Source organism: Anabrus simplex, chromosome 5 (assembly GCF_040414725.1).
Source record: "Anabrus simplex isolate iqAnaSimp1 chromosome 5, ASM4041472v1, whole genome shotgun sequence".
In the NCBI taxonomy this organism is placed as follows: domain Eukaryota; kingdom Metazoa; phylum Arthropoda; class Insecta; order Orthoptera; family Tettigoniidae; genus Anabrus; species Anabrus simplex.
Window position 1 is genome coordinate 50,156,912 of NC_090269.1, and position 15,307 is coordinate 50,172,218.

Consider the following 15,307-nt stretch of genomic DNA (forward strand, 5'->3'; position numbering starts at 1 on the left):
ACGATTCAAAGACGAGGAGAAATCTATGCTGGCTCCCATGTGCAAGTGCTTTATTCATTGGAGTACTATACTGTATGCATTTTAGATGCCTTGTATTTACACAGAAAGGACCCGATGCACTTAAAATCAAACTTTCCTATGACTCTAACCTTGTACGATTTCCCGCCATGGCACTTCTCTCTCACTTCAGAAATGTAAACACTTGCCGCGTCACAAAGTATTCTAAGACCCATTAATACATGCAATCACCTCGATTCACAGTTTAAACCTTTCCAATGCCATGGAAAAGCTATTTCCGAAATGTATCCAACAAGGTGCATTTACAATGTTCAAATAATTCATTGGATAAATCACTGACGAACATAACCTCACGCAACGAAAGAAAAAAATCACACAATTCAAAGACGAGGATAAATTATGCTGGTTCCCCTGTGCAAATGCATTCTTTTTTGGATATCTGTACTGTTTGCATTTTTAGATGCGTAGTACTGGGATGGAAAGTGCCCGACGCCCTTAAAACATTGTAGCTTATCGAACTTTTCTATGACGAGGGGATAAAGTTTCTCGCTTCCATGTGCATTGCAATTGCAACGCACTACAATGACCATTATCCCCGACCCTTGTACGATTCCCCGGCTGGCACTTTCTTTAAAACCATAAGACCGTTTGGGCTCGCATTAAAATAAAGCAATGCAGTTTCATCGGCAATGACAGTATTGTTCTTTGCCTACGAATTTATCATATGAGCCACGCTTTTTCGTCAACTGTCGGCATCGCCAGTGTTCGCGCATTCTGTTTTCCCGCACACTGCCTGTTGGGTGGTATTACGGCGTTCCTTAAAAGGTTGAATACAAAAGAATTCCGATTTCATTCAACTTGGCAATCATGAAGCGCACTGTAGACCCACCGAAGTGAGTGTAAGTGCGGAAAGCTACCGTACCCCTCCACGTTCCGGAACACGCGTTCTATTATGACGCGGATAAATTTCGAGTTGAAATTACTCTGTAACATACTATTGTTTTAAAATGTAAAGGCAGTTTCGAATTAAAAGACTGAATTTCGGTAATGGGGCCGACAATGTACTTCGAATTACGAATTATCCGTATTTCGAATTAAACAATTTAAATAACATGCAAAACTGTATCTCATGTTTCCAGGAATGAGAACTTCTTCGAATTACGTGGGATTTTGAATTAACCGATTTCGAATTATCGAGGTTCTACTGTATTTGCTTTACGTCCTACTAACCATTTTTACAGTTTTCAGGAATGCCGAGGTGCCAGAATTTAGTCCCGTGGAAGTTCTTTTACGTGCCAGTAAATCTACAGACATAACGCTGGCGTATTTGAGCATCTTCAAATACTGCTGGACTGAGCCAGGATTGAACCTGACAAGTTGGAATCAGAAGGCCAGCACCTCAACCGTCCGAGCCAGTCAGCCCGGCTCTACGAAACAAACGTACTACGTGCATTGATCAGAACTGCAGTATAAGATTTGATTCATATAGTTCTCAAAAAGAAATATACATGACAGCAAACTACAGCTGTACACATCATATTATTTTTCCTTTTAAATCAGGTCAGATTTGTGTTGATTCGATGGAGGTGTGGACGTAATGGCGGCTGCGTGCGAACATAGACTGAACGACAGTGATTTATAGGTGATGCAGGACCAGATATTGATGACAGTGATATTATTATAAAGAAAACACCACTACAGGGAAAAGACAGAAAAGAAAGCAGGTGGTTCTGTGAAGTTTGTGGTGTTGGTCTTTGTGTGCTGCAGTGTTTTGAACTGTACCACACAAAAAGCAATTATACCAACTGAACAGACCTAACAGATCACATGTACTATTTATGTAGTATGGAAACTTTATTACATTGATGTATCTCATGTACAAGCAATTCTGAATAGCCTAAAAAACAAAAACTAATTAAATACGGCTGATACTGAGTTTAAAAAATGAAAACCTACTAATTTCAATCCACTATTTCTATGATAAGGGATCTATCAACTGTATTATACATTTTACAGATATGAGGTAGAAGGTATGAATTCAAATATAGTGAAATACATTTTTTACCAAAGTTCAGTATTAGTATTTAATTTTAAAATCTGTAATTAGTGAAAAATGGCCTGTCTGGAGGATTAAAATGTACAAAAGTGAGCAAGACCTTAATGTATTAAGGGCCTTTGTCATTTACTTGAATTATAGAAGTTACATTAGGGAGCAAATATTTTGTTACGTACAGGTATTTCCTTTTTTTTGAAGATGGTGTCAAACATCTGGCAAACATTTCTTGTGAAACAGGCCTGAAGTCCATCTGGGGTCCTTTTTTGTTATAATAGCTATATGGTACTTTTTATTTTAGGTTGCACAAACAATCTGCTCATGAATAATTGGAAGTTGATCATCTTAGTATTTTTATGAAAAGAGAAAACAGCTAACAGAGAGAAAAATAACTACCAGACTGGTCAGGGAAGAAATCCTTCATAGTTTTGCGCTGTTTATCTCTAAATTATGTTAGTGAATGGCATAATGGTAGGAATTCCCCCTAAGGAAAATAACTTAGTTAAAGGTTTGCAGTGACTCTGCCATGACCACCCTTATGTCACTTGTTCATAGAATTTTAATAAAAAAATGTCTACATTCTTAAACTAACATCTAAGTCATCAAACACTTAAACAAACAAATAAGACAAATATACCTTACCATTATGTTCCTGTTCATCATGCATAATGTTGATAACTTCCCCATCAAGAGTATCCTTGTTGCCTCGTCCTGGATCTTGGCTGAAGGATTTAGGGTAGTTCGAAGAGAGACCACCAACACTACCTGCATCCTTCCCAATCACCTTACCTGGGAAAAGAATACCATGTACAAATTGTAACACATGGTCAAAGGTCTTACTAAATACATACATAGAATTATACTGTGAACAAAATAAACTTTTATATTTAGAGCCAGAGGCATTCTCGCATAAAGGCAAGTTGTGTAGTTAATGTATTTGAAGGAATGATTCAAGGCAAGAGAGGAAGAAGAAGACCTAGACTGCAGTACTCTAGAAAGATCAGAGAAGATGTAGGGGAAGACTCATAAGGGGAAATGAAGAGACTAACAGAGAACAGAGAGGACTGGACTGCCAACCAATCTTCAGATTGAGGATTAAGAAGAAGTTAATTATAAGGGGCAATCAAAAATTTTCATCCGATGGCCGTACAGTCCTGAATCAGGATGCCAATCAGGGAAAATCACCGTGAGCATTGAGACACTCATGCCACCAACGCACCAGGCTGAAGATCCCCGTGTGGTAAAACACCGTGTCCTGCTGCGTGAAGAAGTCCGTAACTGCCTGCTGCATATCTTCGCCCAGCAGGAAGCATTGATCCTTCAAGGCCTTTTTGAGGAGACCGAAGGCATGATAATTGCTTGGAAAGAGATTAGGACTATAGGGCCTCATTGCCTCATCCACTGCCTGCTTATTGTTGTCCATAATGCATGACGGTGGCCTCCCAGATTGACCGGCGTCTTGTGTCAAAACACATCCCACACAGAATTGGGTGCATCGTTCCACACGGTGGTTTTCAACAGATATGCTGCCCCATTATGTTCATTCTCTGATGGATGTCCACCAGTGTTTGTCCTTCAGCAGCCAAGAACAGAATAACAGCATGCTGGTCCTGTTTGGTCGCATTTGATAATAATGTTGCCATAGTTCACGTGGCCGCACTTAATGTACGCACCTCAGCACAACACGACTGCCCCACTAATCCCTTTACCTACACGTCTGTGCTTATATACCCGCATTGGAGTCGCGCTACATTGCACGTCTGCTGCAACAACACCCTCAAATGGTAACTTTTTGATCATGCCTTATACCTTTGATGAAATTGTTGGAAATTAATAAATTACGATAACATACTGTATTCATCTTCCAAAATGGTTTAATAACAACTTGTTTTTAAAAAATATTATGAAGTGATTTGTATTAAATGCTCTTGTATAAAAAGGTAGTTAAACTGCAGTTTTAAAATCATTTAATCTTTATTAAATTGCCTAACATTCTTAGTGTAATTTTTGGAATTATTGTCTCAAGAGCATTTTCACCCTTAGTTGAGGAGTAATTTAGTTCTTTTTAAATATGATGTTGGAGTAATATTGACTTATGTGGCTGAGACCTGGACAATGACACATAGGGGGAAGAGTAGAATTCAAGACAGCAAAATGAAATACCTATGAAGTGTGATTAGAAAAACAAGGAAGGATAGAATGGGAAACAAAGATATTAGAAAGGAAGTTGGAATAGAAAACCTAAATGAGAAAACTGATAGAAATAAACTAAGATGATTTGGACATGTAAAGAGGATGGAGGAGAAATGAATACCAAAATAGATGATGGAGATGAAGTTCGAGGGAAAGAGACCGAGAGGGAGACCCAGAAGAAAGTCTTGCATAAACTCTGAATTTCCTAAAGTCACTGACATCCACTCATATAAGACAAGGCAAAAAAAAAAAAACAAAAAAAAACAACATGTTTTTCAAAATTATACAACAAGGTTTGGCACTAAGGGAGTGCAACACTTACTAATATCTGAATATAACAGCATTCCTGACAATATAGCAATAATCTCTAAAACTGTGCCATTTCGTAATAAGCTTAGAAGTACCTGTTAGGCACTATGAATGTGTAACGGTTATTTCTCTAATTTTTTTTTTTCCAAAGTCATCTTAAAAGTAAAAAAAGTTGTTCCTCCTCTATTGTTACTTTGGTAATAATCCACTTACTTAATATGAGGGTCGAGTCATGAGTCATGGCAACTATTTTTTTTCCTCTCAAACACGAGACAACATGGAAAATCTAAGATATGCATTTGGAAATATAGGGCATGTACTTATGCATAGTGCCTGAGGTCAAATTCTGACTTCAGGAGATTCTCGTAAGACGGTGACAGAACACAAGCCATTGGGAAACATTGGTTTATTATGGTACAGACAGCAAATACACAAGACTACGTACAAAGGACAGGTCTCCACTGGTTACAGAACTTAAAAATAATCACCCAAGGCTTCCACTGTGCGTTGTCAGCAGTGGGGCAGGCACTGAATATCCTTCGCTGCATGTGTATTGCTAACGTGTGACACCTCTCTCTGAAATGCTGTTACGATGTCCTCTTTGTTAGCAAACTGTTGTCCACATAATGGCTTCTTGACTTTGGGGATTAGATCATAGTCACATGGACTCAGATCAGGCGAATAAGGCGGGTGTGGAAGAACCTCCCTATGATCGTTGCTCCTGCTCTTGACTTCTATTTTGTGACACTCACTCACACACTGAACTTGGGGCCATGCTTAGACCCACACTGTTATTTACATACACCATCTAGTGGCATCATACGCAAGTACATACCATGCATTTCTAAATGCATATCTTAGATTTTCCATGTTGTCTCCTGTTCGCGAGAAGAAAAAAAAGTTGCCATGACTTATGACTCGACCTGTATATAATCTCTCCATTAGGTAAATAGTGATACTCAAAGCATATGTAAAACCACTATTATTACTCTTTCACTTTTAAGCCTTGGACCTTAATCTACCAACTGTTGTGTTTATCTATGTATTGTTCCTCTTGACAGAGCTCTTGCTCTCTGGAACTCTATTCATCAATAAAATTAAAAAAAATAGAATCAATAAAATTAAAAAATAATCAATTCAATAAAGAGGAGTGCACACAAAGAAGAAACCTGGACAGACTAGGACAAAATGATGAAACAGGAATGTTAGAAGAAGAAAGGAAGGTGGAGGTGTGCTACAAATCGACCCGGCGAGAACTGGATAAGGGAAAGGGAAGATGACTGGAGTAAAATAATGGGATTAAATCGGTACAATTAAACATTATAACTTTTTATGTAATGTACCTACAAGCAATAGGGGCTGCCTGGCTGAGGCGGTAAAGGCGTGCTCGGTTCGCCCGGAAGGATGTGGGTTCGAATCCCCGTCAGGAAGTCCTAAAATTTAAGAAACGAGATTTCCACTTCCAGAGGTGCACATGGCCCTGAGGTTCACTCAGCCTACACCAAAAATGAGTACCGGGTTAATTCCTTGGGGCAAAGGCGGCCGGGTGTAGAGCTAACCACTCCACCCCATAATGTGCCGAGGTTATGAATGGCGGAAGCCTTTACCTTCCACCCCTCCAAGGGCCTTCATGGCCTGTATGGAGATGACTTTGCTTTGCTTTACTTTTTTACCTACAAGCAATGTATTTAATTTTTTATCTACCTTCATTACATTATATACCGGTACTTCCTTTTTAAGGTCTAATTGTGCATTATATTAATCAATAAGAATTGTAATTGTATCTACATAAATATTGTTTTTCAGAGGATAAACAACCATAATATTGATGCCATTCATGTTTTGTTAACCCCACTCCTACCCAAATGAAATCCTGATAAGCTATAACTTTGAGAGACCCCTGTAAAAAAGAATTACATAAAATATATATTTTCAAAAGTGTGTGTTATAACGTCCACGCACTTTGATATGAGTCCATTGGCTGTGATGATGGGTGGTTTGCGATCTTCACTTATTTGTGTGCACCATCTTTAGTCAAGGAGGTGTTTCCCCTTTGTCTCAGAGGCAAAGATTTATGTATGTGTTGGTGTGTCCAGTATTAGGATTGTGTGTTATCTGTTGTACAGTGTGTGATGGTGATACTGGGGTAGGGACATGGTGAAATCTAGTAACAAGCATAGCCTACTCTTACTGGATAACACCAAGGGATCTGATCGAGGCTTAATGTCCCCATTCGATGGATGAACCACTATTACCATCATCAGATGCACTCATTCCATATGAACACTGCAGAGAGGTTTTGAAGTGAACTCACGCTTTTGGCATACAATCTAGTGATTATCCTGCCGCCCAACATTCAGATGGTGAAAATATTTTTCACCAATGGGACTTGCACCAGCTAACCACATAAAGATATGATTCCTAAATGATTATGTTCACCAGGTTGGTTCTGACTAACTGAAATATTATACTTTCACTGTTTTGTGTTGTGAATACAGTTCTGAAGACTTTATTGCCTTTCCCTTTATGAGTGGTACTGTTATATTCTAGCTGCACAAAAATACTCTAATTTCCTTTTTCTTAAAGTAGAAATATAAGAAGATTTACTTACTTGCAGGGCAGGCAGCATGAACTCCAGTAGCAATACTCTGATAGAAGTATTTCTCTTCACTCCAACGAGGGGCACCTACTGCTCTACACTTCTGGTTTTGCTTATCCCAGGCACAATATGGATCTTGCAAGGCCACACACTCACTGTAAGAGGAAACAAGCAATCACAGTCTTGTTAAGAAACATCGCCTCTATTACCAAACCATACAAATACACACCCTGATTCTTGGAATGGATTAGCACCAAGTAAGAGATTCATCAACAAAAAGCTTGAACCTTATTCTTCCCTTCACCTTCTGAAATAATCTTCTCTAGATTTAAAGCCATCAAGATCATGAGTAAGTGAAATGTTTTGATGGCATGACTCTGTTAATTTCTTCTTCTTCTCTTTCAAGAATTATTAATTTCTTTTCATGTGAGCGGGAATCAATGGCACGGACTTAGGGAAGATAGGAACACGATTAAAGATGAACATAATGACAGGCTAAAAATAAGTTTGCTGGGGTTGAGAAGAAATAAATCTGGATGAAATGGAGAGATAGTAATGTTTGAAGGCATTTGCCGCTGTCTTTTTGTACTTTCTTGCTTTTCCTTGTCTCGCTTTTCTACCTACTCTTGCCTGTCCTTGTGTTTAGGCTTCTTGTGTGTTCCTATCCTTCTTTATAACTTCTTATTTTTGATGCATGTTCATAGAGTTGGGTGTTTCTTTCCATTACATATGTAACTTACAGAAGAAACTTTATTATCTGGACCTTAGATATCCGGATCCTCAATTATTTATACATGAAGAGGCCCTCCCACCCTTGTTTTTTCTACATCAATATGTTATGTAAGCTTTGAGGCTTTATAATATTGACCAAAAATATGGCTTCCGATTGAGATAGCTAAAGAAAATTCAGGAAACTCAATCATCAAAAATTACCAATGTTTCGCCCCAGTGCAGCATGGACTCATTAATACGTTGGTACTGCATTGTGCTTATCACATGTATAGCTTGCTACCGGCGTGCTAGCCGGGCAGTGTCTTGGGAAGATGCGGTATCCAACTGAGGAGCCCATGCCGCACTGGGGTAAAAAGTTGGGAATTTTTGATGACTGAGTTTCCTAAATGTTATTTACTTCATAAAGTTTTTATATATTGTAATGTATTTATTTTATTACTCTTCAAGTGCATGTAGGCTATATTAAATTTTTCATATTTTGAGTTCGTAATTGTCAATAAATGTTTCATGTACTGAACTGAACTGTACTGCACCTATTGTATGTTTATTTTAATACATTACAATTTTGAATTCAATTATCCAGATTTTTGCTTATCTACACAACTCCTAGTAACAATTAATGCAGATAGGTTAGTTTCTACTGTATGTAGATATTACACTCACTGCATTCCTTTCCTCCTTGTGTCTACCATCTGTTTAAACCTCTTTTTTATTTGTCTAACCTATTTGTCGTGTTTGTGTAACTCTCTCTTTATCCTATATTTCTCATATCATAAATGAAGAACTCTCAAGAATAGTATCCTTAATAAGTGTAGAAACTTATCCCCAATTCCCACTACGAACTGGGAAGTAGAAACTAATTTGTCAGGAGCTGAGTGGAAATAGATCTGGAAGTACTGGGATTGATGAGAAATGAATTAATTTCTGAAAACTGTAGTGTATGTAGATGAGAAGTTTGTTCTCTTCTTTTTGAGTACAAATCTTGTGCTTCTTTCTGATGCATCCTCTGCCCTTCAGCTGCCTGTCATTGTACTTTTCTTAATTGTGTATATTTTAGAGATGAAATGCTGGTTAATAGAGCAAACGCCTGAAAAGCCTTACATCTGAAATGTTTTTTGACATAAGTGGTATGTTCCGAGCTGTCAGCGGAGAGATAGCGTGAAATGACATTAGTAGAGGAATAAGTTTGAGTAGCGTCTTTAAAAGTAGGAAAGATCACAATATGAAGATAAAGTTGGAATTCAAGAGGACAAATTGGGGCAAATATTCATTTATAGAAAGGGGAGTTAGGGATTGGAATAACTTACCAAGGGAGATGTTCAATAAATCTCCAATTTCTTTGAAATCATTTAAGAAAAGGCTAGGAAAACAACAGATAGGGAATCTGCCACCTGGGCGACTGCCCTAAATGCAGATCAGTATTGACTGATTGATTGATTGAAACCTTTACTGTACCCCCTCTATCCACAAGTATAGCGAGCTTGTGCCTACCAGCCTTGATGCAGGCGGTCCTGTTCTCATAAGTGATCCACCTGGCTGGAGAGTAGAGCAAACTTGTACCAGTCAATCTCAATGCAGGCGAGATCTGTTCTTGCAGCTGACCCACACAGAACCTAGCTGGCAATGCTAGAGTGTGGTTTCATCTCTCTCACATAGTGGATTAGATCAGACTAACATAGGAATAATTAGAGAGGGAAGAGTAGAAATATGATTATATTCCAAGAAGAATGTGTATTAAGATATTAATGATATAGTTCATAAAGTTTAAAACAAGAAGTAGTGGTAAATATCTTTTCTACAAAGGAATGAGCCATTGTTTTTTATTTTTAGTATTTCCTGAAACAAGGAATATGGCAATATCTTCTTATATGACTATATCACTCATTTCTTAGTTGCATACACATTGCAGTTGTCTCTTTAATACAATCCAAGATTACAATCCAATAACCTCAGAGACAAGGCAGGCACTACAGAAAAAGCTGGTGATATTGTTAGATGCAACTAGGAACTGGATAAATGACATATGTGTATTAATCACAAGTACAAGGTAACCAAAAAAGTTCTGATTTTCAAGTTGCAAGGAAGGTGAGCCCACAGATGCTGGCGGTAGTGACCCACATGGTGGGAATGCAGTCAGAAAGGGAGGAGGAGCTTTGTTCTTGGCCTGAGAATGTGAAGTAAGCAGTTATAGTAGTGGCATAGAGAGATGGAGATATCAACACAGCTTGTTCGGGGCTGTTTGCTTTTTGACTAGGTAGGCCTGTCTGCAGCCGAATCAAGTCGCCACATATGTCAAGCCTTTGGGGAGACTGTTGTACATGAATGTACTGCCAGGCGGTGGTTTGCGAAGTTCAAGTTAGGTGATTATGGCCTCTCTGATGTCCCCTGCAGTGGCTTCCGTCAGGTGCTGAATGACGAGGTCTTGCAGGAAGCTATAGAAGAGGACAGCAGCCAAACGTGTGGTCAGCTTGCCACACACTTCCAAGTATCTGCAGAATCAGTCTAACTTCACCCACATGGCGTAAGGAAGGTGTTCAAGTTGAGCACACTGTTGGACGTCAACAAGGAACACTGAGTTACAGCCTGTCTATCGCTGCTTTTGTGACATTGCAATGCGCCCATGTTTAATCGAGTGCTTACCGGTGATGAAAAGTGGATCCTGTATGACACACCCAAGTCTGCCAGACATTGGTTATCACCAAAGGACTCTGTGCTAAACAGTGTCCGACCATCTCTACATCAACGGAAGATTCTGTTCTGTATCTGGTGGATTAGTCGCCAAGTGGTGCACCACGAGTTCCTACGATTGGACCAAACCATCACCGTGGACCTGTATTTGAAGCAGTTGGAACATGTGCAATGGGTACTGAAGCACAAGCAGCCAGCACTGGCTAATCACAAGGGCATACTGCTCCTGCATGACAACATTCAGTCACATGTGGCACAGGTCACCAAGAAGACCATACATTGACTTAGCTGGGAGAGCCTGTGCCACTCACCTTACTCCCCAGACCTTGCGCCAACAGATTACCATGTTCATGGGAAATCGTTCCCCAATGAGGTGGGTAGACGGGAGGCACTTATAGACTTCATTTCATTCAAGACTCCTGATTTTCATCACCAGGGCATTGCACAGCTGGAGACATGTTGGCAGCAGTTACTGGATGCTAATGGGGATTACTCTACTATGTACCATCTTGTGTCTAACACTTGAAAATGGACAGAAATTTTCTGGTTTCCTTGTACATTGAATTTCAGTGATTATATTGCACAAATATGTAAATACTTGTTGCAAAGACTTGGCAACACAACAAGGTATTCCAGAGATATTTCCAATTTGCTCACCTATAAACACCTGTATGTAACATTGGTATGACCATTGTTAGAATATTGTACTCAGATATGGAATCCTAGCTTTACTGTTTTCATATCTACGATAGAGTCTGTCCAATATAAGGTTTTGCGTAATCATTTTTACAGAATTATATCCCATTTGATTGCATGGAATATAAAAAATTGGAAAACTCTCTGAAATTACAATTTCTTTGAGAACAATGTGAAAACTTTGATATTAGTTTTGTTCATAAACTACTTATCTCTCAAATAAAATGCTCTGAATTACTGCAGAAGGTGAACATGTATGTTCCTCCTTGATGCATGAGATTTAATCATGCATTTGAAACGAATCGGCATAGAATCAATTATGCCTTCCATAGTCCAATACAGAGAATAATGATGATGATGATGATGATGATGATGATGATGATGATGATGATGATGATAGTGTGTGGCTTTCGAAGAGGCCTGGTAGAAATCTATTGAGCTGACGCCGTATAGGAGACCTGCACATCTGTGAGGATGGGGCTTACCAATGATAAATTCTAATGATGAAAATGGCACACACACCCAGCCCCCAAGCCATCGGAATTAACCAATGAAGATTAAAATCCCCGACCTGGCCGGGAGTCCAATCTGGAACCCTCTGGGCCATAGGCCAGAACGCTAACCATTTAGCCATGGAGTCGGACAATACAAAGAATGATAACAAATGTAAATAAGTTGCATATTGATATTTTTGACTGTTCTCATAAAAGTTAGAAAACTTGGCTTATTTGACTTACAATACTGTATTAATACTTTCATATGTTATAACAGTAACAATTTTTCCGCTTGTTTCTTAGTTATAAGCACCTCAAAATTAATGTAACATGGTTTTGTGCTATATAATAATATATAATAATAATAATAATAATAATAATAATAATAATAATAATAATAATAATAATAATAATAATAATAATAATAATAATAATAATAATAATAATAATAATAATATAATTATTATAATATTATTATAATATATATAATATAATATTATTATAATTATAATATATTATTATTATTATTATTATTATTATTATTATTATTATTATTATTATTATTATTATTATTATTATTATTATTATTATTATTATTATTATAGGCTTGTTCAAATGTAGTGCCTTTTTTTGTAGAATTACCAATTGAGATATTTAAGTTTTTCATATTTTCCTTATACTGTACTACTGCAACTGCTTCCAGATTTTCTTTGACTGATAGCAAATTGAAATGAAGTGATTTTTCTGGAAAAAAGGAATGTTCCAAATAATGGATCATTCCACTCTTCTTCATTATATAGCGGTAGAAATCTGTGCAGCAATGGGACTCATTATGTGCATATCATCAGAATGGGTTTACATATGGGAGATCCAAAAGTATCACCAGTTCTGACTACTTGCTAGGGGTTACACTACCACATTATGTCAGATATGTGTTTGGTATTTCCAAACTGATACAAAGATTTTTCATTTGCATGTATTACTGTCAAAATAGCATCTTCAGATTGATTATTTTAAATTTTTGTTTTTTTACACTAAAATGTTTTTTCCAGTTACCTGCATGATAGAATCTTGTCACTGTAACAACGATGTAACCTCAAAGCCTGCACTTCACCATCTGCTACCACGACTAGTCGTCCATCAGGCAGAGAAGAGTCACGCACCACCTTCAGGTTACGTACTGGCACATGAGGAGGAAACACTTGGATCTCTTCTATGACTACTGGGCTCACTCGGTTGAGAGTATCAGCTGAGTCTGCATTGACGGCTTTGATTACTTTGCCGTTGTCTGTGAACCAAACCAGTTACATGATCAAACTTTTATCCTTAAAATAGAAATGCTAGTATGAATACAAATAAATGGATAAGAAATAAATAAATAAATGTATGATTTGCACTAGCACATGATCTAAATATATCGGCATGCAAGTAATATCGAGTGAAGAATGGGGAAACAGTTTGGTCAAGCTAGTTCAAAATCTCTGTACTTAGTGTTTGTATGTCACTTAAATAAAAAAAAAGAAAAAAAAAAGACTGAGAATTGTTGGAGATTTGAGCAAATATCCTCTATGCTGGGACTGGAAAACTGCGAATATTACTTCACCCCATTAATATAGCAACGAGTCACAAGCCACAGCAAGGGACATTTCCTTTCGTCACAGTTTAAAATTGCTTTAAGTCTCCTAAAAACTCGAAAAAATATCTGTAAATTATATTTGGTGCAAATACAGTTGCCTCTTTGTAATTTGAACCTGGATAATTTGAATTATTGGGTGATTCAAATAGAAATATATTCCCCTTGAAATTTCTATGTAAAATAATGTTAAAAATTTGTGCGCATTATTCAAATTTTTGATCTATTTATTGGAAAATTCTAAGGCAGGATTTCTGCAATACAGCAAATTTTCCTGAATTTCAGTGTCATTAAAATTTAGGAAATACATAAGTAATTCTAAGAATTTCTAGAGCTGATGACACTTCTCCACCATTACCTCTCCTTCCACCATTCCTCGTCAGTCCAGTCTTCTTTTTCTTATACTGTTCTTGACAGAGTCCATCCATTTTGCTCTGGGCCTTCCCCTTGCCCTCTATCTTAGCAAGCAACACTTGTATTGGTATCCTTCCTTCCCCATCCTCATAACATGTCCAAACCATCCCAATTTATTCTTCTCCATCCTATCATTTAATTTTTCTACCCCTATCTCTTTTCTGACCTCAACATTTCTCAATGTGTCTCTCTTTGTCTTCCCTACCATACTCCTCTGGAACTTCATCTCACTGGCCTGAATTTTACTCTCAATTTTTGATGTCAAAAAAGTATGATAGTACAATAATTTCCTGTTTGTGGTAACAATAGTAACAGTACTTATAAGCAAAGCATTAAAATGTTGATTAAGCATCTCTACCGGTACCTTACATCAACAATAATTAGTAAATGATAGTATGAGAAGTGCAAATATGAGCATAAAGCTTCCTTTGCATTTTACACAGTCAGACACACTTTAGCTTTAAGATAAACTCAATGAAATTATTTCTAATGTCACGTGTTTGACTGAGACAAATAGAAATTTTCCAGCTCATTAGTTGAGCAGCTCACATGGCCATCTTCATTTCACTCACATGTTGTCTTTCCAAAGCAGTACTCACTCTATGAGTTACGGCAGCTCATTAGTTTGTTTGGCATTCAAGGGTATGAGCAAGATCTGTTACACACCGAGCTTGATAGCTGCAGTCGCTTAAGCGCGGCCAGTATCCAAAATTCGGGAGATAGTAGGTTCAAACCCCACTGTCGGCAGCCCTGAAGATGGTTTTCCATGGTTTCCCATTTTCACACCAGGCAAATGCTGGGGCTGTACCTTAATTAAGGCCACGGCTGCTTCCTTCCCACTCCTAACCCTTTCCTGTCCCATTGTTGCCATAAGACCTATCTGTGTCAGTGCAACGTAAAGCAATTAGCAAAAAGATCTGTTACAAAGGGGCAATGAGCAAGCCAATTTCCAGCCACAATCATATATAACTATGTAAATGTATTACCAACTGGTGACTAAAAGGCAAACTAAATGCAATAATTCATCCTAATAGCTTACAAACGTCACTACTTTGACATATTACATGCAAGAGCTTATCATTAGTGATGATGATGATGATTGTTGTTTTAAGGGGTCAAACATCAAGGTCATTGTCCTCCTATATAGCTAGTGAGTTTGGAAAGTGGTAGTCCCATGATATTTGTCAGATAGGTTTGATGTTTCCTTTTCCTTGTGACAACTCTTTTTTTTCCTAACTGTTTCCCTTGGTCATTTACTTGCAAGATAATATTAGCAACTTCAAAGTCTAAAACTGATAATGGATGTGGATATGAACATCATTATTTGATGCTTATCGCCACAGAAAATGAGATTATGTTTCTTAACAAGACGACATAGACTGATGACAAAATTACATGTTCAAAATATGATTGCACTTGGACTATTGCCTGCTCTCACCCCAAGCACAGTAGTGCATTAAATTTATGACTGTTCAGTT

At 37.7% G+C, this 15,307-nt stretch overlaps 1 protein-coding gene across 1 annotated transcript in view; it reads right to left on the minus strand.

Moving 5' to 3' along the window:
• The window catches only part of Sema1a (semaphorin 1a), an 828,612-nt gene that overhangs the window by 43,948 nt on the left and 769,357 nt on the right, over positions 1 to 15,307 (minus strand). The window contains exons 11-13 of the mRNA XM_067146885.2: positions 12,839 to 13,070; positions 7,185 to 7,327; positions 2,714 to 2,860 (exon numbers count right to left, since the gene is read on the minus strand). Of these exons, the coding sequence (XP_067002986.1) occupies positions 2,714 to 2,860; positions 7,185 to 7,327; positions 12,839 to 13,070 (522 nt within the window). The remainder of the gene's footprint in view (positions 1 to 2,713; positions 2,861 to 7,184; positions 7,328 to 12,838; positions 13,071 to 15,307) is intronic.